Source organism: Lathamus discolor, chromosome 20, assembly GCF_037157495.1.
Source record: "Lathamus discolor isolate bLatDis1 chromosome 20, bLatDis1.hap1, whole genome shotgun sequence".
Classification (NCBI taxonomy): domain Eukaryota; kingdom Metazoa; phylum Chordata; class Aves; order Psittaciformes; family Psittacidae; genus Lathamus; species Lathamus discolor.
This window is the reverse complement of record NC_088903.1, coordinates 3,066,889-3,091,871: the sequence shown is the minus strand read 5'-3', so window position 1 is coordinate 3,091,871 and position 24,983 is coordinate 3,066,889. Positions and strand designations below refer to the sequence as shown.

At 57.8% G+C, this 24,983-nt stretch overlaps 3 protein-coding genes and 1 non-coding gene across 8 annotated transcripts in view; 3 read left to right on the top strand and 1 right to left on the bottom strand.

The window, feature by feature from the left end:
- MLLT6 (MLLT6, PHD finger containing) overlaps window positions 1–6,840 on the top strand; it is a 45,239-nt gene extending 38,399 nt beyond the window's left edge. For all 3 annotated transcript variants that reach the window (XM_065699173.1, XM_065699174.1, XM_065699172.1), the window contains exons 16-20: window positions 104–192; window positions 607–962; window positions 1,093–1,192; window positions 2,662–3,036; window positions 3,823–6,840. In XM_065699173.1, coding sequence (XP_065555245.1) covers window positions 104–192; window positions 607–962; window positions 1,093–1,192; window positions 2,662–3,036; window positions 3,823–3,867 — 965 coding nt within the window. In that variant the 3' untranslated portion in view covers window positions 3,868–6,840. The remainder of the gene's footprint in view (window positions 1–103; window positions 193–606; window positions 963–1,092; window positions 1,193–2,661; window positions 3,037–3,822) is intronic.
- A 3,043-nt stretch (window positions 6,841–9,883) lies between these two features.
- CISD3 (CDGSH iron sulfur domain 3) lies at window positions 9,884–11,114 on the top strand. The gene is made up of 2 exons (XM_065699237.1): window positions 9,884–10,289; window positions 10,386–11,114. The coding sequence occupies exons 1-2, from the start codon at window positions 10,086–10,088 to the stop codon at window positions 10,563–10,565; spliced, it is 384 nt and encodes a 127-aa protein (XP_065555309.1). The 5' UTR covers window positions 9,884–10,085; the 3' UTR covers window positions 10,566–11,114.
- A 90-nt stretch (window positions 11,115–11,204) lies between these two features.
- Window positions 11,205–22,051, bottom strand: PCGF2 (polycomb group ring finger 2). Of its 3 annotated transcripts, XR_010616757.1 has the most exons (11): window positions 21,969–22,051; window positions 18,161–18,300; window positions 17,868–17,964; window positions 15,578–15,633; window positions 15,194–15,244; window positions 14,996–15,104; window positions 14,300–14,348; window positions 14,039–14,137; window positions 13,659–13,739; window positions 12,111–13,104; window positions 11,583–11,600 (listed from the first exon to the last, which is right to left on the bottom strand). XR_010616757.1 is itself a non-coding variant. In XM_065699235.1 (10 exons), the coding sequence occupies exons 2-10, from the start codon at window positions 18,270–18,272 to the stop codon at window positions 12,790–12,792; spliced, it is 969 nt and encodes a 322-aa protein (XP_065555307.1). In that variant the 5' UTR covers window positions 18,273–18,300; window positions 21,969–22,051; the 3' UTR covers window positions 11,205–12,789. The 3 variants fall into 3 exon arrangements, 2 of the variants coding, with proteins under 2 accessions (XP_065555307.1, XP_065555308.1); XM_065699235.1 differs by having other exon boundaries at window positions 11,205–13,104; XM_065699236.1 differs by having other exon boundaries at window positions 11,205–13,104; window positions 14,039–14,134.
- An 894-nt stretch (window positions 22,052–22,945) lies between these two features.
- TRNAN-GUU (transfer RNA asparagine (anticodon GUU)) lies at window positions 22,946–23,019 on the top strand. The gene has a single exon. It is a non-coding gene; the product is annotated as a tRNA-Asn (tRNA).
- Window positions 23,020–24,983: the final 1,964 nt, after the last annotated feature.

Genomic DNA, 24,983 nt, shown 5'->3' with positions numbered 1-24,983 from the left:
TTGTGACCCATTTCTTTCTCTGTAGCCACTGTCCCTTGGTATTGCTGTGGCAACCTCAGGCTCCTCCCCTGACTCAGCATCCTCACTTCTTTCCTCCTTACAGTGTGCAACAACGACTCCCTGAGCATCAGCAAGAGCCCCCCCTGCAAGAACAGCTTTGGGATTGAGAACTCGCTCTCCACTTCCTCTGAGGTACACTGGCCACCGCATCCCCCAGGCAGCTGGGGAAGGGGCCTGGGGAGGGAGCAGAGCAGTGCAGTGCCAGTGCTCTCATTTGATAGCCAGCAAATAAAGCCTCATAGTCCAGGCCCAGCAGTCAGGTTTCTTCCTCTGGAGTGCCCGTCCTTCAGTTCATCTCAGTGCTGAGGGTCTGTGTTGAGTAGCTGAGACTGGGAGCGCGAGGTGAGGATGCTTCTGGGTTATTCTGGCTGCACTTCTAGAGCTCCAGCAAAGCATATCTGAGTTCTGGGACGCCTCCGAGCATACACCTGCGCTTGCACTCACAGCCCCCCCCCCTTTGCCACCTCCAGCTCCTGCCCTTTGGAGCTGAGCTGACCTTTCACAAGCTGCCCCAGTCCGATGCTCTTGTGTCCGTTTCTCCCCCAGGACCCTCATTCAGGTTGCCCCAGCAGGAGCAGCTCTTCCCTGTCCTTCCACAGCACTCCTCCACCCCTGCCCATGCTGCAGCAGAGTCCTGCCTCGCTACCCCTGCCCGGGGTGCAGCAGGTGAATGGCCTGGCCAGGGTGGCAGGCAGCGGGCTGGGGGGTGGCCCCACTGCCAGCCACAGCCTCTCCACGGTGCCCATGGTGGACGGCCTGATGGGGACCCTGGCAGGAGGTCAGCAGATGCCCATCAACGGGATCCTGGGGAACCTGAACGGAGCTCAGGCTGCCCAGCCTCCGAGCGCGCTGCCGCAGGCCAGCGGGCCGCCGACCCTGCAGCTCTCCACCAGCCTGAGCAGGTGAGGATGGAGCCCGCGGGGACAGCCCTGCCCTCTCCAGCACACGCTTAGCACCGGGAGGGAGGGAATCCCTATGGATGCAGGACCAAGACGGGCGGCACTGACCTTCCCTGCCCTGCTCCCCTTGCAGCATGAGTCCCCTGACCGAGCAGCAGCGGCACGTCCTGCACCAACACGAGCAGCAGCTCCAGCAGCTTCAGCAGCTCCTGACTTCCCAGCCGCTTAATCCGGTAAGTGTGCCTTGCCGGCACCTTCCGTCTGATGAGCTGGTTAATGGGAAAGCCTCGGAGCAGAGAGCATGAACCCCCTGCCCACGGGGCTGCAGCATCGGGTGTGCCTTTCCCAACCCCAGCTCCGGGCTGTGGGAGAAGGGAGGAGAGAAGCTTTAGGCAGGAAGGTGCGGCACCTCCTGGAGGAGGGGGATGAGCGTTCGAACTGGCTTTGTACCGAGGAAAAGCTCCAATCTGGGTTTCCCAGGTCCCAAGGCGGTGAGCACACGGTAACCCCAAGCCACCATAAAACCAAGAGCGCTGTTGGCTCCTCCAGCACCTTTGAATGCAAATCGTGCCTGTCCCTGTGCCGCCAGCACGCAGGTCTCTGGGCTTGCAGATGTGCTGGGGCCCACAGGAGAAGAAGAGCTCGCTTGAGGACACTCCTTGAGGTTCAAACGAGATAAGCACCAAATTGCTCAGTCCTGAGGCAGGTGAGCTCTGTCTGGGCACATTGACGTGGGGAGCTGGAGATGCCAAGGGGAATGTGTAGGTGGCTGAACACTGGGGTCACAACAAGGATCAAGGCGGCTGTTCTGAGGATCTCGGCTCTCTGCCTGCATCCTCTTGGGTGGAACAGCAGCCCCATCCCTGGCTGTTGAGGGAATGGCTGTGTGGATCGGTGGTAAACAAGGCCCTGAGTGTGTAAACCCCACATTCACTTGGCCTGCAGAAGCCTCTGTGTTGTCCTTGCCCTGTGGTGGAGCTGCCTGGGAGTGCTGACAGCTCCTGTCAGTGAAGCAGTGCTCATTCAGATGTCCCATCAACTTGGCCCGTTGCTTTGGATAGGTTTCTGGGTCAGGCTATTTATAACCCAGGCAAAGCGGATTTGAAAGGGCTTCTCTTTAGAGCAGCTGATGTCACCGTGTCATCAGCTGCATCCCTGTGGGTACAGGAACAATGTCAGCTCTCAGCCCGCAGCATCGGTCGATGGTTGCTATGGTGATCACACAGTTGGGTTGGATTCGAGGGCATCCCTCTGGGTGCAGGTGAGCCGCGGCCCTTGTCCCCCCCGCCCCGAGCCCAGCTCAACTACACTGACCCTGTGTGTCAGGGCTGAGCCATGCAGCAGGACAGGCTGGGGAAGGAGACTGAGGACAGTGAATGCCACAATCCGTGGGCTGATTGACTGGAAGGAGGGAGCAGATCTGTGTGCCTGCAGGTGTCCCAGTGAGGGTCAGCTAATCCTACGCTTCAGGAAGTAACGGGGTTGGAAGGGTCATGAGCACAGGCTGTTAATGAACACAAGACACTGTTCCTCTCTCTACCTAGAAAGATGTGATCAAGGGGACTTCCTCCCTGTCCTCAGTAGCATCACCTAGGATGGAGCGTGCCCTATGTGGCTCCTGGCTCCTTTGTGTTAGGCGTCACCTCTCTCCCTGAGCCCTTTGTCGCTCCCATTGACTTCTCTTCCTCACCCTTCCCCGCAGGAGCAGCAGGCCCTGGTGTTCCAGATGATGCAGCAAATCCAGCAGAAGAGGGAGCTGCAGCGGCTGCAGATGAGCAGCTCATCCCAGCTGTCCATGACCAGCCTCCTGGCAGCCACCTCTGCCCCCCTGCACTCCAGCACCAGCGCCCTGATGACCTCGGCCCCACAGCCACCCCACAGCAGCTCCCTCATGGCCTCCCTCTCCCCACAGCAGCTCAACCCTAGCAATGCCCTCCTGGCTCCCCAGGCCACCCCACCGCTCAGCACTCCTGGGAGCAGCCTCCTGGCTTCGGGAACGGGCATCCCACCGGTCCTTACAGCACAGACTAACCCGTTTCTCAACCTGCAGGCTGACGGCAACACCCCGAAAGGAACGGTGCGTATGCTGCTAGCACTACCCTAACCCCACTGAGCTCATGGTGCTGGGCGCTGTACAGGCCCGGGGAGAGCCAGTCTGCACTTGGGGGAGCAAGGGCATCACGTAGGCACAGAGCCAGGATGCTCCACTGGCTTTGCTGCAGCCCTGCCTAGCCGGTGTCACGTCCTGATCCTACCTCCGAGGACTTTTGTAGGGCCCAGGCAGGGTCATGGGTAGGCACAGAGGCTCCCGAGGTGCCTTTCCATGTGTGTGTGTGCAGACGCACACCAGACGTGCCGCGGGGATGGGACAGATGTGCCATCTGACACAGGGATGGGACAGATGTGCCGTAAGACCTGGATGGGACAATGTGCCCCTGGCAGTGCTGGCCCTATCGGCGCCTCGTGATGAAAGACGAAGGTGACTGCATGTTGAAAGCCAGGGCTTAGGAGGAATCTTGCAACCCAAGAGGAGAGGTGGTGAAGAGGTTTACAGCCTCTCTGTAAAGCAGCCTTGTACTGGAACACCAGTGCCTAGGGACTGATGGCGTGATGCTGTCATCTCCATCCCTCCCCTGGCCCCTGCCTGTACCCAGAAGGTCCAGCCCTGGTTGGAGACATTTAGGAGCCAAAGGCCAGGGTTAAGGGGCCGGTTCGGTCTGAACTGGGCAGAGGGGGAACCCACGTCTCCATTGGTGTCAGAGGAGCCCGAGAGGTCGCGGTGAGCAGGGCCAGGGCCAGGGTTGCTGCCCCTCCGGTACTGATACCTGTCTCCTCTGCGTCTCTTTTCTGTTTGTTTTTAAAGAGCATGAATGAAAAGGGAGCTCCTCTTACCCAGGACAAGGGCTAAGCTCCCCCCTCACCCCGAACAAACCAGCAGCCAACTCCTCTCAGCCAGGGGAATGTGGCTTTCCACAGTCAACCTTGATACTGTTAGAGCAATGAGCACAAGGCTTCCAAGAAGCGTTTCCTGCCGCTGGGCAATGCCAAGAGGTGCTTTGGAAGACAGAACATCTCTGACCGAGCCCTGGCGTCACGAGGAGGGAAGGTCCCTGGGGCCGTGCCGCACGTGCTCAAGGTGAAGCTGTGTTCCCGTGCAGAGTGGAGGAGGGAGTTAACACCAGATCCCTGCCGAGCACGAGCGTGTGTTCACGTGTGTACCCCCCCCCTCCATGGAGCATCCTTGGCCAAAGCCCATGGTGGAAGGAGGCTCCTTTCTGCAATGCCCTCGGAAGCAGCACTGGAGGTGACACCGCTGGGGACGTGGTGGCAGTGCCCACGTGCTCTGCTTCACCCCAATGGGGATGTTAAGGAATCCTCTAGCTGAGATTTCCCACTTGCTTTTCATCTGCTGGGCTCTGAAGATGCTCTTCTCTCTGTAGCCATCATGTGAAGCCCCAACACCTCAGCTGGATCCAAACGCAGCCTGCAAAGACACGAGTGGTGGAGCGATGGGGAAGGACCAGTGCTTGGGGAGGTGAAAGCCGCCTACTTCCTTAAAGGATGCTGCCACATCTGCTCTGCCAGCTGCTCTGGGTTCCGTGCTGTTCCGTAGCATGTGAAAAGCACACTCCTGCTCCTCGTGCTGGCTCTCGCTCTTCCAACATGTCCAAAGGCAAAAATCCCAGCTGGCAGAGGGGCTCGTAGCCAGTGTTAGGCCTCTCATAGCCAACTTCAGGAGGTGCATTTGAACCCGGTGGTTGTTTCCTAGCCTGAAGCTAGGAGGTAGAAATGTGTGCGGAGAAGAGAGAGTCCCCAGTCCGGTACCTGCTCTTTCTTGCCCACCACAAACCATTCCAGGCTGGCAAACCCACGTTCTTCCACTGGTCCTGGGCACTTGAAGAGGGATCTCCAAGGAACAGGACAGGTCCCAGTCTCCTGAGCTGGGCCAGCAGAGCCTTCGTTGTTCTCCACCTTTTGACCTTAATTCCATCTTGCAGCCTGGAACCTCAGCAAAGAAATGGGCTCCCTCTGAGCTTGGATGCGATGGATTCATGGAAGGACGAGTGGGGCGGCTCTGGAGGAAGGGGACCATCGGCGTCAAACGTACAAGCGCCCCTTCTCCTCCTCCTCATCCCCTGGTTCCATCCAGAGCTCCTGGGGGCAGGCAGGAAGATTCCAGCTCATCGGAACTCCCGAGGGTCTTAACAGCAAGTTGTCAGTCCTTAATGGGTATTTCTCAGCACATTCCCACTGCCTCTTCACTTAGTTTGCACTATTCACACTTGTCAGCAGTGGGGCTGTGCTGATAGGACAGGAAAAGCTTGTTATAGGCAAAAAAAACCCCCCATCTGTTGAATAGCTTTCTTTTACTCCTTCTTTTGTGTTTCCTTGGAAGATTGTCACCGCCATGGTTGGATAAGGCTTAGAGGAGAGCAAATCCCTTTCTGATCTCAGCCTCCAGTTCTGTGAACTGGGCAGAACGCTGCTGTCTGCTCAGAAATATATATATATTATATATATATATCTCCTTTTTTTTATATCTATAAAGAAAAGCTAATGTTTTAACAAGGTTAAGAAGCTATTGGAAAGATGGAGATGGCAGCTAAAAGTGGAAATGCCCAGCACTGAGAAACCACCATCTTTCAGCTGCAAATGGTTCAACTCTTTGGCTCCTTGTCCCTGTAATTGCTCAGGCACAACTGTGTCCTTGCACTTATATTCTCTCTTTATCTCCCCTCACTGTGTTGTTCCCCATCCCCTCTGCAAGCAGAGGTGCCCCCAAACCCCCCCAACACAAGGACCCTGTGCTCCATGTGGGATCTCTCCCATCTTGGGGCTCTTTCCATGCTGCCCTCTCCATGTGGGGAGTCTTGGGCTTGAAAGCAACACCCAGAGCATCCCTGGTTGTGTGCGGGATGGCTGCATCCATGTGAAGGCTGCACCAGGCAACCTTTGGCAAGCAACAGGTCCTTGGGATTTGGGAACAGACATTCCTTAATGCTGATTGGGGTCAGCAAGGTGATGGATTCCTCACCCTGGAATCGGTACCAGGAACAGAGGGGATGGGAAGGCGAGAAGGCTGAGGAGCATCCATCCCTTGTGGAGCGTGTCATGGTACAACGTATGTTGCCTCCCAGGATGAGCAAAACCCATGTTGGGATCAGTGCTTTGGTGCCCAAATCCCTGGGGGACAAGAGAAAACTCAATGGCAGGTCCTTAGCAGTGAGTTTGGGGTCAGGAAACCTGCTGCACAGGGAAAATAATGGAGGAGGTTGGGAATCAAGGGCTGAATTCCAGGAATTTCCCTGTAGGCAGGAGCGCTGTTAAAGGCAGGGAGGGCTGAGCTGCCTCGTGTCCCACATCCCTGCTTTGAGCTCCCTGTGCCAGGGATGTGCTGGTGGTGGCAGGAGTTTGAGGACGAAGCCACTCGTGGAGCAGGGAGGGATGAGGATGGAGAGGAAGAGGCATCCAGACATAGAGCACTTATTCCCTGACAGCTTCCAAAGGCGCCCGATCCCTTTGGCACTTCCTCCTCATCTCAGCCCCTCAACCTGCGCCAATCCCTTTGGCAGACGGAGGGAGGAGGAGGTCAACATCAACCATTATCTCTGTGAAAAAGAGGGCGAGCAGGGGAAAGAGAAACTAAAAGCTAAAGATTATCTGTGTTTCAGTTGCACTGGGGTATGTTTCTTTACCCGTTTTGATGCTAATGTCTCATTTAGTATGTTGCATGTGTCCTTTTTGTTTTGATTTGGGTTTTTTTATTGAATAAAAGAGAAAAAATGTGTATATTTTTGGCAATTTAAGGTAATGTAGCTAAGATATATTTTTTTCACGCTGCTTGACTGTTCTTTATTATAATAAATAATATTAATATTAACGCCAAAGACTCTTTGAATACAGCTGAGGTTTCAAAACGGAAATGCGATGGGGTCTGTGTGGTTTGAGGTCCTGTGGCAGGGCTGAGGTCCTGCTGCCTGCAGTGATGGGATGCTCAGGGAGGCTGCCTGGCTCCTGCATGGATTTGCCCGTGGGGAGGGGAATGGAGACACGAACAAGGTGGTTGTTCACTAGCAAAAAGTACCCCCCCCCCCCCCCAATACCAGCTTCTTGTGCTCATCAACTGAGATGCCCCAAACACTGGCCCAGAGAAGCTGTGGCTGCCCCATCCCTGGCAGTGCTCAGGGCTGGGTTGGACACAGGGGCTTGGAGCAAGCTGCTCCAGTGGAAGGGGTCCCTGCAGCTGGATTGGAGCTGGATGAGCTTTAAGGTCCCTTCAACCCAAACCAGGCTGGGATTCTGTGATGATCTGGAAGGGTTTCTGGGGCAAGTGGTGCTGGCTGTGGCTGTGCTCTACTCCAGAGGGGGTCTGGGGACAGGCAGGACACTGGGGCCCAAGGGATGGACTCGCACTGACCGGAGCAGCCCCCAGGCACATCCCCTTCCCCAGCTCTCCACAGCAGCAGGAAAGCTCCTGTGTCCCAGTGCAAATCCACTGGTCATGGCCAACAACTGCTGCCTGTTCCGAGCTCCCAAGGGACCGTGGCTGCATCCAGCTGTGTCCATCACCTCTCCCCCTGCCAACCAGCCTGGACACTGCACCCCAAGGAGAATGACACCATCTGCTCAGTATCTATATCGGTATCTATATGATATATATGATATCTATATTGGTATCTATATATGTGTCTACAGATTAATGTATCTATAGATATATATGATGTCTATATATTGGCATCTATATCTATATGCTATATGATATGTCTATATATTGGTATCTATATATGATGTCTATATATTGGTATCTATATATGTGTCTATAGATAAATGTATCTATAGATATATATGATGTCTATATCTATATTGGTATCTATATTTATATGATATATGATATATGATGTCTATATCTATATTGGTATCTATATCTATTGATATCTGTATCTATATCAGTATCTATATCTGCTCGGTAACTATTCTATGATTCTATGTCTCCCCTGGAGTCTGCTCCTGAGCACAGGAGACCTTGTTTATGTCCACATTGTCTTTGGTGCAGAGCCAAGGGGCTCAAGCCATCTCCATCCACGGTGCCAGAGCCTGAACCAGCCCCATCCCACTGGGGCCACTACCCCATGGCCAGAGCGTGTGGGGAAGCAGAGAACTGGATGCAGACAGAGTCCATCCAGGCCTGAGGGAGCCCCCACTCATACAGGGGACACCGGTGACCGGCTGGGGGAGACCTGGAGTGGGACATGCAGGATCTGAGGCCTGGGAAGGGCTCTGCGCAGGACTGCTCCAACAGCCACGTTTCCTGTACCTGCTATGGGTGTTTCTGCCATTATCCTGGTCCAAGGGGATGCTCCTCAGACACAACACCAGCACCTTCCTCTCATGTCTCTCCAATCTCCATCCATGCAAAGCAGGAACAGAAACGCCTCCAGGAGCCAAGCAGTGGGAAGAGGAGAATCGTGCCAGGAACAAGCCACGGTACCTGGGGAAACGGGAATCTTCTTGTCTGTATTGCAGAGCTCCAAGGAGCAGCTCCGAGGTGCTGACAGGTTGAGTGAAGGGAGTGATGCTGCACAGAGGATTTACAACCTCCTCGGTTAAAGCAGGGCTTTGGATGTCCCTGAGGGATGCTGCCAGCATTCCCATTGCACCGGAACGGTGCGAGCTGGCACTGTGAGACCCCCACACGGGTGGGACCCTGCCATGGGGCCGGCTGCCCCTGGGGTGCTCCCCCCCAACTCATTCCCACTGTCAAATACACTGCATCTCCCAATACTTCGATGTCTAAAACAGGGGTGGGGGGACCCCAAACCTTCGGGGCTGGAAAGATGAACTTCTAGGGGAGCAGCGGGACCCCCCCACCGCCTGCAGCTCCACCGGGCCGGGGGCCGGGGAGACACCCCCCCCACCACCACCCGTGGAAGGGGATAGGGGGGAAATGGGGGGGACACCAACGGGCCGGGAACTTGTGCCCCGAGGGGGGACCCGGATGTGACAAGCACATAAATGCATTGGCTTTGGCAAGTGGTAGCTGTGGTTGTGTGGATGTAAGTGCAGGGGTTTACAGTAATAGAAACAAAGCTCGCTAAAGACACAAGATTAGAGAACAAGTTAAAAAGGGTCAGAACTGAGCAAAACGGGGTCACAGAGCAAAAGGATTTGTAAAGGTAAAAGAAAGAAGAGGGGGGCTTGATATAAGAAAAGCTAGTGCCTGCGAAACATAAAGTTCTTTTTAGCTTGACTTAGGTCGTAGATAGAGAATAACGTTTATGCTGTAAGTCTGTGGAATATAGCAGCCCCACTAAACATGAGTCAATTGTTTCACCCCAGTCTTCTAAAGTAGCTTTAGCTTTAAAGAACAGTGCTCGTGTTGTAAGTCTGTGGTGAGATAACGGGATTTAGTGGCCCCACTAAACAGGAATGAGTTACTTCACACCATCCCTCTACTTAGCAGGTAGTTTAGAGACAGAGCCTCCCAAACATCCGCTAGCTTGGGGTACTCCTTGTCTGCCCACTGTCCTGGGCTTAAACCACGACACCATCCTGCAATAAATTTGGCAGGAAGGTCACACTGGTTTAAATCTTCGCTAGGTACCAAAAGAATGATAGATACGGCTGGTTTCAGCTAGTTGCGTGGTTACTGCGCCAAAGGTGAAAAGCACACTGTGAGGAAGACTGCTTACTTCATCTTGAAGACCCCTACTCACAAGAGGAAGACTGCTTCCTTCCTCCTCAAGATCCCTGCCCACAAACACCGCAGAGCAGCGCGCAGACGCCGAGAGGAGGAGACTTATGATGACAAGTTCTTGGAGCTAGTTATAATATTCCCTGCCTATACACGGGAATTATGAATATGGGACTACTGCAACAGCGAGAGTATATAAACCTGTAGCAAACGCTAACCACTCGCACCTCTGCCATGCGCCCAGCGCTGTTGCTTTTGCTCTATCGACTTTGTCCCTCCATCAGACCTTGCTCTCTCGTTTAGAGGAGCGAGCTCGCATCTCGCACGGGGCTGCGGCATCCACCGGGACCCGGGGGACCCTTCCGCCGAGCGCACCCCGGCTCTTCCGGCGGCGCCGGGAGGAGGAGCCGCTGCCGGTGGAGGTGACCGGGCCCATGCGGCTGGAGACGCTGGTGAGAGCGGCGGTGGAGGCCGGGGTCCGCCGGTACCGGGACCCCCGGGCCGGGTCTCGCATCCCCGCGGTGCGGCGGAGCTCGGGCTCGCCGCAGGCGGTGATCGCCGCTAAGGAGCCGTTCGCGGTGGAGCTGAAGGCGGGCAGGACGTACGCGTGGTGCTCCTGCGGGCACAGCAAGCGCCAGGTCCGGGATGGGGACACGGGGAGGCGGTTTTGGAGGGGGGGGGTCCTTTGGGTAAAGCCCCCTCCTCTGACGCCCCCCCCCCGCTTCGCTTTGCAGCCTTTCTGCGACGGCGCCCACAAGACGGCGGCGCCGGGGCTGTCCCCGCTGCGCTTCAGCCCGGAGGAGGACGCGCGGGTCTGGCTCTGCGGCTGCAAACGCACCCGGACCCCCCCGTACTGCGACGGCACCCACAAGGGGGAAGCGGTGCAGGGGGCCCCGCTGCCCCCCCGGCCCTGACCCCCTGCGCCGGGCTCGGCTCGGGGCCGCCGGGATGCTCAGTGTGGATGAGGAGATGCTGAGCTCCCACCGCAACCAACGGCGGAGAGGGGGCAGCAGCTCTGCCTTCAGCCCCACTGAGGATAACGGGACTTCCCGGAGTGGTTTGCATTGAATCAGCCAGGTTGGAAAAGACCTTTAAAACCATCACATCCAGCCCAACACTGAGCCTTATTGGACCTCGTACAGTCAGCCCCATTGATCCAGATCCCTGCACAGAGCCGTCCTCCCCTCCAGCACGTCAGCGCTCCCACCCAACTGAGTGTGCACTTGATCCCCTCACGCAGCTCATCATTCAACGAGCCTGGCCCCAGCACCAAGCGCTGGGGTTGCAGGATGCAGGACAGAGGAAGCGGGTGGCTGCAGTCGTGCAGGCAGATGGAGGGAACGACAGTTCTGCAGCATTTATTACATTTACAAAGCTGTTTAGTTATACAAATGTTTAACCAATAACAATATATGAATATCCGAATATATTACAGGACATTAAAACGTCGTACAGGACGCAGACATACAGAGCAGTTTGGTTTGTACCATATAGGAAAGAACGGAAAACAAAACACCCCCCGCCCCGAGCCCCCCACAGACCCCGACCGAGGCACCTCAGCTGCCTCCCTCGGCCCATTCTGACCTATTTACAAGGAGAAAAGGGGTGTCAAAGTCGAGACAAACAGAGCCCCCCAACACGCTTCGAGCCCCTCATCCAGCCCCAGCTTGGGGATGGGGGAGAGGAACAGAAGAGGCCCCACCGGGGACCCTTCCCAAGCGCATTCCCAGTGCCCGGAGCCCGGGGCTGGGCTGCAGCAATGGTGCTGCTGTCCCACCCGTGCTGGGGGTTCAGTGCTTCCAACAAATGAATTAAAGGGTAACAATAAGTAAGAAACACGCTGACGACATCCCACGTTTCCTGACCTTTGGAATCGGGCTGTTCAGACAATTCCCGTGCCGCTTTGCCTTTGGTCCTCACTGTGCCGCTGTGGGGGTGCTGGCTGGGTGCTGCAGGCACTTGCTTGGTTTATGTCCCCCTCCCCAGCAAGGGCAGGAATAACCCCCCCCACCCACCCCGGCCTGGCTCTGTGCTCCTGGGGCTCATGTGCTTTATATGGTCCATATAGAACGTTGGTCCATCCCCTGGTGCCGCTCGGCTGCCATCCAATGCACGGCAGCACCTTCCCACCATCGCCCCTCACCGAAGCCTCCTGGCTAAAGGCACTGTACTCTATAGTTTCTCTATTTAAAAACCCAATGCTGGGGGGGGGGCAGGAGGAGAGGGTGGGAAGGACGGGGGGAGAACACAAAAGAAAAGCTTTGAAATGCAGCGTTGAAGCGATGGGGAGCCAGTTGTGGGGGTGCTTTGAAGCCCCTGGGTCCCCAAAACTGCCCCCAATGGTTTAGACCAGAATCAGTGCTGGCACCAAGCGCTGTCCCAAGGAGGAGACACCAGGACCTAGTGGGCCTTGTGCTCCTGCCCTTCATGGTTGGCCCTTCACCACCCACCCTACTTACTGTGCATGAAGGGGAGCGTCTGCACGAGGCTTCACGAGGGCAGAGCCTGAACCTCCATCCAGGGACCACATGGGAAGAGCAGATAAAGGCACAGGGAGGCGCTGGCCAAGGCAAAGCCGGGGGGGTGGCAACGCCGGCAAGCGATGCTCGATGCCAACCAATGGACCCAGGGCACCCCGTTATCAAACCTGGGGCTAAAAACAGAAATCAACACAAACGCAGCAATAAACCACAGGGCACGGGGGGGGGGCTGGAGGGGCAGTTTTTGGCTTCTGTGCTTGGCCTTTACCTGTGCTTCACCCTTACCTGTGCAGCTGCGAGTCCCCCTCCTGCCCCATTGAGGGGAGAGGGATGGGGAGGAGAGGGAAAGGTGGTAGAGAAACTGAGCAAGGAAGGCAGCAGCGGCTCCCAGCTCTGGCATGCAGCTACATCAGTTAAACCCAAAGGAAAACGAAAGGGAAAAAGGGGGGGGGGGAAATCATTTAAAAATATTCAACCACCTTTATGGGTCTTCTTTGCACTTTAAATTAATCTGGTCGATCGATAGAAAATAAGTATGTATAATTTGTCTTGTTTTGCTTTCGTTCTTTGTTCTCCCTATGTACACATATATACGTATATATATAATATATAGAGGTCTAGAAAAGCCAGCCAGGAGTCCCCGGTCCGCCCCGCTGCTTTAGGTCAAGGCTGAGGCCGTGCTGCCGTTGACAGTCGCTTTGCGGCACCGGGCGGCGGGCAGCGGGTGGCAGTTCGAGGAGCCATTGAGCGCGGTGCCGGTGCCGGTGGAGCTGGGTGAGCCGTGGGACGGGGTGCCCGGGCTGGGCAGGGAGGACGAGGTGGCCGGCAGCGTGGCCGGGCTGTGCGCTTTGTCGCTGACCGACTCGCACTCGGAGGCACCGCTGGTGTTGGTACCCTCGGGGGTGATGGGTTGGGACAGCTTGAGCCGCTTGCAGGCCGGTTGGACGCGGTACTTCAGGGGCAAGGGCCCGTTCTGCAGGGGGGGAAAGGAGGAGAGATGTGGTACCCGGCAGCCTGCGGCACTGCGGATGGGCACCGGCCCTCCAGCCTGCGCTGGGGATACAGGGAGAGAAGCACGAGCAGCCCCCATCCCAGCCTCCTAAAAAGCCCATCAGGAGCAAGCACCTTTGCAAGGCAAAGCTCGTGGGGTTTATCCATGGAAGTGCCCCAACTTTTAAGCTCTGATTCTTAAGCTTTTCAATTCCGAAGTTCTTCAATTTTAAAGCTCTTTAATGTTGAAGTTCTTCAATTTTAAAGCTCTTTAATGTTGAAGTTCTTCAATTTTAAAGCTCTTTAATGTTGAAATTCTTCAATTTTTTAAGCTCTTCAATTTTAAAAGTCTTCAATTTTAAAATTCTTCAATTTTGAAGCTTTTCCATTTTGAAGTCCTTCAGTTTCCAACTTCTTCCATTTTGACGCTTCCCAATGCCCTCAGCCTTCCCTCAAGGACTGCTTTTCCAAGCTTCCCTCCAAGACAAGCCCCCCAGTGCCCATACCCATAGCAGGGAAAGAGGCAACTGCGCTTACCCTCCTCCAGGGATAGATGTAGGCGATGTCCATCAGGGTGTAATACTCCTTCAGGGGCTCATCTTCATAGAGGACTTCAACCTGGTGCAGGGGACAGGGTCAATCCTTCAGCATGGGGACAGAGGCACCACCAGCTCCCCCCTACCAGAGCAGCTCATTGGGATTTGCCAGCCCCAAGGATGCTGCTGGAGCTCCAGCACTGCTTTTGCTGGAGCAACATCCCCATTGAGATGGATGGATCCATCTGGGATGCAGGGATGCAAAGCCCGGGCTGCGCAAAGCAGAGCACGCGAAGGGCGGTGAATGTGCAGCAGAGGATGCAGCCAAATGGCATCCCCATCCTCCGAGCCCACCGGAGCGCATCCCAAGCCCAAGCTCACCTTGTACTTGCTGGGAACATCCATCTTGTTGCGGAGGAACTTGGCCAAGTGCATGACAGTCATGGCAGCCGGGCAGCGCAGGAACCGCAGCCCGTTCTTCTGGGGAGCGAGAGGCATTGCTGAGTCCACGTGCAAGTAAATGGGCAGCTCCCACCTCCTGCACTGGATTTGGGCCCCCTCACCCTGTTCAATCCCCACCCCAAAAGCCCCGGAGGCAGCCGGACACAGAGCTCTCCGTGCCGTGGTCCCCACCACGCTCACCTTCTCCTTCTCCAGGTCCCCGTTCTCAACGCTCCCTTTCTTCTCTTCTCTGGGTGGGGGGGGGAGAGGAAAGAAAACTCGGGATGAAGTTTATGGAGGAATTAAAAGGCAGGGAGAAACAACAACCCATCAGAAGGGCTGTCCATGGAGGGGGAACATCCAGTGACCTTCAGCCAAGCTCTGGCTTCCCCCATGCAGTTGCTGCAGTTCCATCCCTGTGCGCTGCAACCGCTGCCCGGGCACCCCCATTCCCTGAATCCCTCCGAACCACTGCCCTTGGATGCTGCTGACATCCTTGGTGGCCACTGCCGGAACTGGGATGTGGCAGCCCTTGGGCTCTGCTGCCTGGGGATGCAGGGATGCCGCTGCCACAGAAAGCAGCCACAGAGGATGCAGGATGAGGGACCAGGGCAGATGGGGTTTGGGTGCTCCTCTGGCCACTCAAGCATCCTGGGGTACTCGGCCCCAAGCAGGGCCGTGTCAGCCACCACCAGGTCACCTCTCAGAGGTGCCCAGAGAAGCTGTGGCTGCCCCATCCCAAGTTCAAGGCCAGGTTGGACACAGGGACTTGGAGCACCCAAACCATTCTGTGATTCTATGATCCCAGCTCCATCTCCGGAGCAGGAAGAAAAGGTGCGAGCTCATTGACAACCCCAAACCCAAGGCAGCATCTTGGGAGTAACAAGAAAACGGTACCTTGACCCTTCATAGAACTCTATGGACAGGCTGACGATCTCATCATCTGTCAGGTTCCCTTTGTCCTGCTCGGAGACTTCCCCGCGGTCCTCATTGGACCCATTGGGAACTGCAGGAGGCAGAGGGAGGGAGAGGCTGAGCTATGGCGGGGTGGGGGGCACAGCCAGGGTGCTGGGGGTCCCTGGGGCTGACACTCACCCTCTGCCACGGGGTAGGCTGCATAGAAGTCGCGCCTCCTCTTCATCTCATCTGCGGGAGAAGGGAGGAGGAAGGCGATGGGGAAACCATCACACCAAGGGGCGATGGGTGCTGAGTGCCTGCTCCCGACCAGCAGCCCCAGCACAAGCTGCCCATAGGACCCTATAGGAGGGCAGTGGCACACAGCATGGCTTCGTGTGGCCCCCCCCAGCAGCGGGTGGGCGCTATCCGCATGGAGCCATCCCGGTCTGCTCACACCAAGCATTATCCTCCTGTCCCAGCCCCAAGGATAGGGGGGGTGCGTGGGGAGCAGCCTCACCGGTGGGTGGGAGCGAGTCCCAACCAACCCCAAACCCACACAGTGATAACCGTGCGTGGCGGTACCTTTGAAAAGCCCCGGGACCAGTTTGTACACGATGTCCTGAAGGGTTTTGTCCGACCTGAGGTGGGCAAAGAAACAGGAAAAGAGGGGGAAATCAGCTGGAACAGGGAGCAGTTTGCTTCCAGGGCCAGCCCGGATGCCATTTCCCCCCATCTCCCAGCACAAAGCCCCAGCTCCCCAGCCCATGGTGATCCCAGAGCAAACCCATCCAGCCTCATGCTCACTGCAAAGGGTTAAATCTGGGAACAGAGACAAAACCAGCTCCAAACTCCTTGCAATTGCTGGGAATTAGGAGTGTGGGATTCGGGGGCCGGGATCCGTTTCAGCAGTCAAAACAATCACACCACCGCACGGAGAACTTAACGGGAATTACATCCCTGAGATCACCAAATGCTCCTGCACGTCCGAATTTGCATCCCATTGTACTTCTAGAGGCGGCTGCGGTTCAGGCTCAGGCTTTGATTTCCCTCTGTTGTAAGGATGATGCAGGGCAGCACCCAAAGGCAGGGAGAGCAAAGCGGGCTCTAAAACGCAACCGTCTCAAGGCAGGAGCTTGCAAAGCACTCGAGGAACAGTGGAACTCAAGGCATGAAGATGGGATTGGGGCTTTACTCAAGGCTTGAGCTCAGGCTGCTGCAGGAAGAGGATGCGGCACAATTGAACCCCAGCAGCTCAGCCAAAGCAGAAAGGAAATCACCTTCTGCCCCGAGCAGGAGCAGTGGGGATGGTGGAAGGTAAATGACATCTGCAATTACTCCCATTGGAATAGGGAGGCCTTTAAAGGAAACCAAATGACCAGACCCCGTAGTGTTTTTAGCCCAGCCACGTCTTTCATCCCTCATTGCTGGGTGATGCCAATGCGGTGCACGAGGCCCCTGCTGTGATTTGAGTTCCAGCACACACCCAGGGCATTCACTTTATGATTTACAGCCAGCTGATGGAAGAGCAGCCTCGGATGCTTGACTGGCAGCAAAATCACCAGCAAGAGCCTGCCCGCGGGGGAGTCAAACCCATTCAGCATCAATGTGGGGCTGGAGGACACGGGGGAAATGGGGGACAGCATCCACAGCACCGGTTTGGGAAGGAAAGGGGAAAGCAAGGCCCTGATGGGCACAGAGACTTCTCTCTGGCATCGCATCTGGATCAGGCCCACATGTGCCCCACATTGCCCCCCACCAGGACACGGCGCGGCGCCACGGTGGGGTCCATCTCTGCATGCAGACAGGGATGTTTCCATGAGGGAGCAGTGGGAGCCAGAGTGTAAATATTTCATAGTGAAGCAGGAAAAAATAGAAAGGAAAAGGCAGAAAAAGTGTTACTACAGGAACGGATTTACATGGAAAAGGCTCAGAAAAACAGAGGCTAAAAAAACCACCCCCGTGATGCACTGCAGCCTTTCGTGGTTTCTATGCCAACCACCTGCAGAGCCAATTCCACAACTGAGGCAGGATGTGTCCGGCTTTTCCCAGCCAGGGCCAATTGGTGTGAAGGCACCTGCACTGCTGCACTGCCAGCCTGGTACCCCCCCGAGGGACACAGCACCCACAGGGGACAGAGCAGGGAGTTAGAAAGCACAGGCAGGTCCCAGGTTAAACTATGCATGGTTAAACTATTCCATCCAGCTGGCCCTGGACATTGCTGAACGAGGTTTGTGGTTGGGTTTAAACCACGACAGACTGTGGGATGGCTGGAGGATGATGGATGGAGGGATGGAGGAAGGGAGGGATGGATGGATGGAGAGATGGAGGGAGGGATGGATGGATGGATGGATGGATGGATGGATGGATGGATGGATGGATGGATGGATGGAGAGATGGAGGGATGGATGGATGGATGGATGGATGAAGGGAGCGATGGATGGATGGATGGATGGAGAGATGGAGGGATGGATGGATGGATGGATGGATGGATGGATGGATGGATGGATGGATGGATGGATGGATGAAGGGAGGGATGGATGGATGGATGGATGGAGAGATGGAGGGATGGATGGATGGAGGGATGGATGGATGGATGTGGTCCAGGATGTGCAGGCATGGGCACAGGGCAACCACCTGGCTCCTGCCCCAGCCACCTCCTGCTGCCACAGAGCTGTCCCTGAGTCCTATCCCCTCCATGGTGCCACTTCCCACCATCCCCATTCCCCTTCCACCTGGAAAGCACCCGGAATCCCCACCGCTGCCGGGCACACAGCCAGGAGCAGAGAGCTTTCACACCATGAGAGATGCAACTGGTCCCTGCTCGGCTGCACCACCGTGCCCCCGGGTTGGCTGCTGAGCCCGCAGAGCTCACCGGATGCTGAGGAGGGGTCTGGTTTTGTGCACTTGGACATCACACATGGGGCAGTACTTGTTGGTCTCCAGGTAGCGAACGATGCAGGTTTTACAGACTGCAGGGAGAGACTCGGTGTGAGCGGATGGACAAACAGACAGAGCCCCCGTGCACCACCCCCCCCCCAGCCCCGCTCCGGCCCTATCCATGACCCCACAGCTCCATGCAGCATCAGGATGGGTTTGGGCACTGTCTCGCACCCTTCCTGGGGCTTGGGGCACCCCTGGGTGCAGCGTGGCCCCCGGGGCACTCACAGGAGTGCAGACACTCCACGATGGTGGTGGCGTCTATGAAGTAGCCGCCGCACAAGGCGCACATCAGGTGTGGGTTGAGCTCGGTGATCTTTATCCTGGTGGTCCTGTGCATTTTGGAGCAGCTCCGTGACGGATCCTCCCTGCAGGGAAAGAGCCGGGGACCCCCGTAATGGTCAGGATGGGATGAGTGGGACCCACCCTGTGCAGCCCAGCTCCCTCTGCCCCAAGCCTCCGCCTCCCTGCGGGTCCCCAGGTGGGTCCCCCTCTTGCTAAGACACCTCCGAGTGGGGACAAGTCACCTGTTAGCCAGCGCCTTGCCTGTGCGCACACACACACGTGCGCACACACACGTGCACATACACACGTGCACACACACACACACATGCACACACACGTGTACATACACACACATGTGTGCACACACACATGCACACACACACGTGCACATACACACACACATGCACACACACACATGTGCACACACACACATGCACACACACGTGTACATACACACACACGTGTGCACACACACATGCACACACACACGTGCACATACACACACACATGCACACACACACATGTGCACACACACACATGCACACACACGTGTACATACACACACACGTGTGCACACACACACATGCACACACACACGTGCACATACACACACACATGCACACGCACACATGTGCACACACACATGTGCACACACACACATGTGCACACACATGTGTGCACACACACACGTGCACATACACACACACACATGCACACACACACATGTACATACACACACACGTGTGCACACACACACATGCACGCACACACGTGCACATACACACACACATGCACACACACGTGTACATACACACACACGTGTGCACACACACACATGCACACACACATGTGCACATACACACACACATGCACACGCACACATGTGCACACACACATGTGCACACACACACATGTGCACACACATGTGTGCACACACACACGTGCACACACACACGTGCACACACACGTGCACACACACACATGTGCATGCACACACACACGTGCACACACACACATGTGCACACACACACGCGCACACACACATGCACACACACATGTGCACGCACACACACACGTGCACACACACACACATGTGCACACACACACGTGCACGCACACACACACACACACACACATGCACACACACACACAGTGTAGTCCCGTTTTGCTGCCTGTGCTCGCCGGCACTTCCATGTTTACAACGGGAGACAGCGGAGCCGGAGCCTCAAATCACTGCAGTTTTATTGTTTCCATGGCAACCCTGACACTCGGCGAGGGGCCAGGGTACCATTGCAACCACGCGAGGCGAGGGGGAGAGGGGAAAAGAGCCCCCAGGTTTGTGTATGGGTGCGATGGCAGAGCCGGGGTGCGCTGACAGCAACACCCCACGCACCCACAGCGTGTGGCGTGTGTACACACGTGTTGTATGTGCCCACACACACACACACACACACGCAGAGGTGTACATGTACACCCGCACACAGGCGCTCGCGCGGGGTCTGCTGTGGAGCAGGGTCACCGGCCGCTTGACACGTGTGTGTGTGTGTGTGTGTAAGGGTGTGCAGGGGTGTGCGAGGCTGTGGGTTCGGGGGTTGTGCTCAGGGCTGTGCATGGAGTGGTGTGCACAGGTCCATGCCGGGCTGAGGAAGCTGCCCTGTGCTCCTGGTGCTTCTCCAGGGCTTCGGTCTGGGTCTCTCATCTCATTTGGCCACCATGAAGTGCCCAGAGGCAGCTGGGCAGGGATGGGGACCCCAGCGACCAGGATGGAGATTCCACAGGGACCAGGATGGAGATGATGCAGGGATGGGGAAGATGCAGGGATGGGATGCCATGGGGACCGGGATGGAGATGCTGCAGGGACGGGATGCCATGGGGATCAGGATGGAGAGGCTGCAGGGATGGGATGCCATGGGGATCAGGATGGAGAGGCTGCAGGGATGGGATGCCATGGGGATCAGGATGGAGAGGCTGCAGGGATAGGATGCCATGGGGATCAGGATGGAGAGGCTGTAGGGACGGGATGCCATGGGGATCAGGATGGAGAGGCTGCAGGGACGGGATGCCATGGGGATCAGGATGGAGAGGCTGCAGGGACGGGATGCCATGGGGATCAGGATGAAGAGACTGCAGGGATGGGATGCCATGGGGATCAGGATGGAGAGGCTGCAGGGATGGGATGCCATGGGGATCAGGATGGAGAGGCTGTAGGGACGGGATGCCATGGGGATCAGGATGGAGAGGCTGCAGGGATGGGATGCCATGGGGATCAGGATGGAGAGGCTGCAGGGATGGGATGCCATGGGGATCAGGATGGAGAGGCTGCAGGGACGGGATGCAATGGGGACCGGGATGGAGAATCCACAGGGTCCCCTGTGCTGAGGGACAGGGAACAAGCCAAGCCCCATGGTCCCCTTGCAGAGAGGGGCCCATGACCCGCAGGGTGTCTGGGAAGCTCCAGCCCCCCCCCGGCTCAGCTCCCTTCAGGCAGCCCAATGCTGGGGGGGGGGGGCGGCGGTGCCCGGCTTCACACCGACCCCAACAGGGGACCGGGCACCGGCTGCGTTTTGGGTGGATTGTGCCGCTCTCGGTACCCGCAATGGCCGCCCGGGTCTCGGCGGTGCGGGGTGTGTGTGGGGGGGAGCCCGAGCCACCGGCGCAAACCGGTTCTAATGAACCGGGCGATGACAACCGCGATTTCCTGCCGCGGGGGTGAACAAAGCCCCGGTTCCCCCCCCCTCCACAACTCCAGGCACCGGGACCGGCCGCAGCACCGGAGCCCTCGGGGCTGCCCCGTCCCGGCACCGGAGCGGGTCCCCCTCGGTCCCGGCTTTCGGGGTCTTTTGTCTCCGTGGGCGGTGGCACGGGTGGGGAAGGACGTTCCAAAGTCACCGGTAACTTGGACCCCACCGGCCGCCCCCTCCCCGCGGGACCCACCGGCGGCGGCGAGCACGGGAAATGAACCGGGGCCGTCCCACCCGGCACTGCCCGCACCGGGAACGCGATGCAAAGGCTCCGGAGCGTGAACCGGAGCCCCCCGACGGCGCCCGCGCCCCACCGGGACCTCCCCCCCCCCAAACCCCAACCCCGGGGCACCGAGGAGCGGGATGAGGGGGGAGCCCCGCAAGGACTCCCCCCCCCCCCCCCGCCCCAAACCCGGGCCCGACGGCGGGACCCGCTCCGTGCGTGACACCCGCCGGGCACGGACACGCGTGGCCACGGAGGTCCCCGCTTGCAGCCCGGTCCTCCCCGGTACCGCGGCTCCGCTTTACCGGGGGGGGGGGGAACGGGGACAGGGGGGGACACAGGCGCAGACACCGCGGTTTGGGACCGGGGATGGGGCGTTCCCGGTGCCCCGCAGCCCTTTGTACCCCGGGGCCGCCTGACAGCCCGCCCCGGGACACGGCCCGGCCCCTCCGCCCGCCCCGGGGGGGGTCCCGCCGCTGCCACCCGCCCCCCCCACCCCCCCCCTCCGACCGGACCGCACCGGGCCCGGCGTTGGGGGGGTGGGTGTGGGGGGGGGGGCAGCGGCGGGCGCCGGGGCTGTCAGGTCCCCGCAGCCCCTCACCGGTGCCCGCCGCGGGGTGGGGGGGTCCCGGTGCCCCCCCCATGGGTAGCGGCGGGGCCGCGGCACAAAGCGGGGGGCGGCGGCGGCCATCGGCCATCTTGAACGCGGAGAGAAAAGGACACGGGGGGGGGGGGGGGGGGGGGGAACCCGGCGGCGGTGGGGGGGGGACCGGGGCCGTGTCCCTACCTGGTGGCGGCGGCAGCGGCGGCCCCGCGGCCGCCCCCCCGCTCCCGGCTCGGTTCGGCTCCGCGCTGCGGACGGGGCCTTTTTTTTTTTTGGTTTTTTTTTTCTCGCTCGTTTTCTTTTTTTTTTTTTCTTTTTTTTTTCCCTTTTTTTTTTTCCCTCCTTCCTCCTCCTTTTTTTTTTTTTAATTTTTTTTTTCCTCTTTTTTTATTTTTTTTATTTTATTTTTTCCCTCCTCCAGCCGCCGCCAGGCCCCGCCCCGCCCCACGTGACCTCATTCCTTCGGGGTGTTGCGGAGGAAGCGAGTGAGGGGCCGAGATTGGGGCTCCCCCCCCCCCCCCCACCGCTCCGCCTCCCCCCCATCCCTTCACCGCCCCCCCCCCCCAAGCCCTTGCGCTCTAAAAGCCGCTGGAACGGGCCCAAGGCCGAGCTGGGGCGGGGGGGGGGGGGGGGGGGGCGCGGCGGCAGCTCCGGTCCCCGGTCCCCGCGTTCGCTGTCACCCCAGCACCCAACACCCCCTCCCCGGGGCGGTTTTGTCCCACGGGAGCGGGCCGGTGCTCGGTAGGGCCCGGGGCAGGCGGGGAAGCAAAGGGAAAGGGGAAAAGGGATGGAAGGAAAAAATAGAGGGAAATGAGAGAAAAAAAAGGGGAAAAAATAAGGGTAAAAGTGGGAAGGGGCGGGGGGAATAAGAGGGGGTAAAAAAGGAAGGAAAACAAAAAGGAAAGGATGGAGGAGCGGGAAGCGCCACAGTGTCCGCCGCTCCCGTGGGGCCGTGCCCGCTCTCGGTGCGACCGAGGGGGTTCCGTGCACCCGCTGTCCCGGCTGCTCTGCGGGGCCCAGCGCCCACGGGTGTCTCCCCCGGTCGGGATCAATTCCCCCTGCCCTGGTGCCGCTACCGGTAGCCAGTTCCCGATGCCGGTGGCCGCAGCCCGGCGCCGGTGGGGCTGACTGCAGCGGTAGCGGTATAGGTGCATAGCGCGGTCTCTGTGGCGCAATCGGTTAGCGCGTTCGGCTGTTAACCGAAAGGTTGGTGGTTCGAGCCCACCCAGGGACGAGGCCACCTCTTTTCTCCCACTCCCTTTTTACCGGGCCGGTCCAAGAACGGACACGGAGTAGCGGAGGTGCCCGGTGGCGGACACCGGCAGGATGTGGCCCTGGTGCTCCTGGTGGGCTCCTGGCTTCCTTCAAGGTGCGAGGAAACCAGCACTTATGTGTGAGCAAAGCCACTGATGCTCAGCCTGAGGTCACCTCTGTACCAGAGCATCGCCCATCAGCAAAAGGAGATGTTGGGGCATCAAAACTGGAGCGGATTTGGAAACCCGTTTCAACCCAGCCTCTGGTTTTGCCTTAAAAATAAGCTGAAAGGGGTCCAGAAGCTGCAGTGCTGAGCTCCCCCTCTCTTCCAAAGTCTTGTAACATTTATTTATGTTCCCTGCTTGCCCTGATTTTATTTTCATACCAGAAATCATGAAGTTAGTGGTTTAATCCAGGGAATAAAGCCATGCCAGCAAGATCCCTGTTGTTCCAAATTGCTCCTGTAGCAGCACTGAGCCTCTAAGGGCCAGGGATTGCTGCTGCCTTCCTGATCCAAGAGCATGAGCCTACTGGGGAAGGGAAGAGAGAAGATGGGATCACCTCCCCACTGTCAGGGCTGCAGAGGGACCAGGCACTGGGTCCCCATCAGGATCAGCTCCTTCTCCCCACAGCACAAACGTGGTCTCTGGCTTCATCCCTGCTGGAAACCTTTGACAATGGAAAACTCTTTAAGGATACAAGTGCCGTGGGACTGGTTGTGCCTCCGGGCTCGGTCCGGCGTGGATAAACAGCCCCTGCACAGACTGGGATGTTCATTGGAACCAGGCAGCCTCCTCTGTTGTGCATTTGGGAGCGTTTCCAAACACATGGATCTCTTTCTCTTTGGCACAACATCACTCCCATAAATTAAACGTTTAATCCGGTCTTCCTCCCGGAGAGGGGGGAGCTGCCGAGTGGGGACGGGGAAGGAAATCCAATCCTCCACAGGGCGCAAATCCCCCTTTCAATTGATCTTGGAGTAAAAAATACCCCGCAGCCACTTGCCAGGCTCCTTCCCCTCCCCGGGATGTGGCCAGGACTCCCTGCTTCACAGAGCCAGCACTTTCCAAAGAGGGTTTTGCTCCCTCAGAGGAGCCCCACTGCCCCTGGCTGCTGTGCAGGGGTGTGCCAGAGGTGCAGAAGTGGGTGCTGGGTGTGCAGGGCTGGACACGCAGCAGGGCTCAGTGCGGTGGCGCGGTGCAGGATGGGCTTCCTCAAGTTCCTGCCTCAATTCAGCTGGGTTTGGCCAACTTTTCCCCGTGCCCAGCAGAAGGTGCCAGGGCTGTGTAGGGCTGAGCTGGTGGGAGATGCCACCAAGACACCCTGCAGCGATCCCAGCTTTGCCACAGGCATATGGGGAACGGGCATGGGGGTGCTCTAGCCTCGGGAACCCCCCAGCACCACCCTGTAATGCGCTGGTCACAACCACAGGCCACCTTTACAGTGCGCATCCAGCTGTGCCATGCCCCCATGGGCACATCCAGCCGTGTCACAACCTGGAATGCACATCCAACTGCTGCATGTCCCTGTGTGCACATGCAGCTGTTGTCCTTGGGTGTACATCCAGCTGTTGCATGACCCCTGAGCTCCCATCCAGCTGTACCACACCACTGCATGCCCGTCCAGCTGTGCCCTGCACCTTTATGCGCATCCAGCTGTGCCATGCCCCTGTATGCACATCCAGCACCTGCACGACCCTTGTGTGCATACCCAGCTGTTGTCCCTATATGCACACCCAGCTGTTGTCCCTATATGCACACCCAGCTGTTACCCCTGTATGCACATCCAGCTGTTGCCCCTATATGCGCACCCAGCTGTTGTTCCTATATGCACACCCAGCTGTTGCCCCTCTATGCATACCCAGCTGTTGCCCCTATATGCACACCCAGCTGTTGTCCCTATATGCACATCCAGCTGTTGCCCCTGTATGCAGACCCAGCTGTT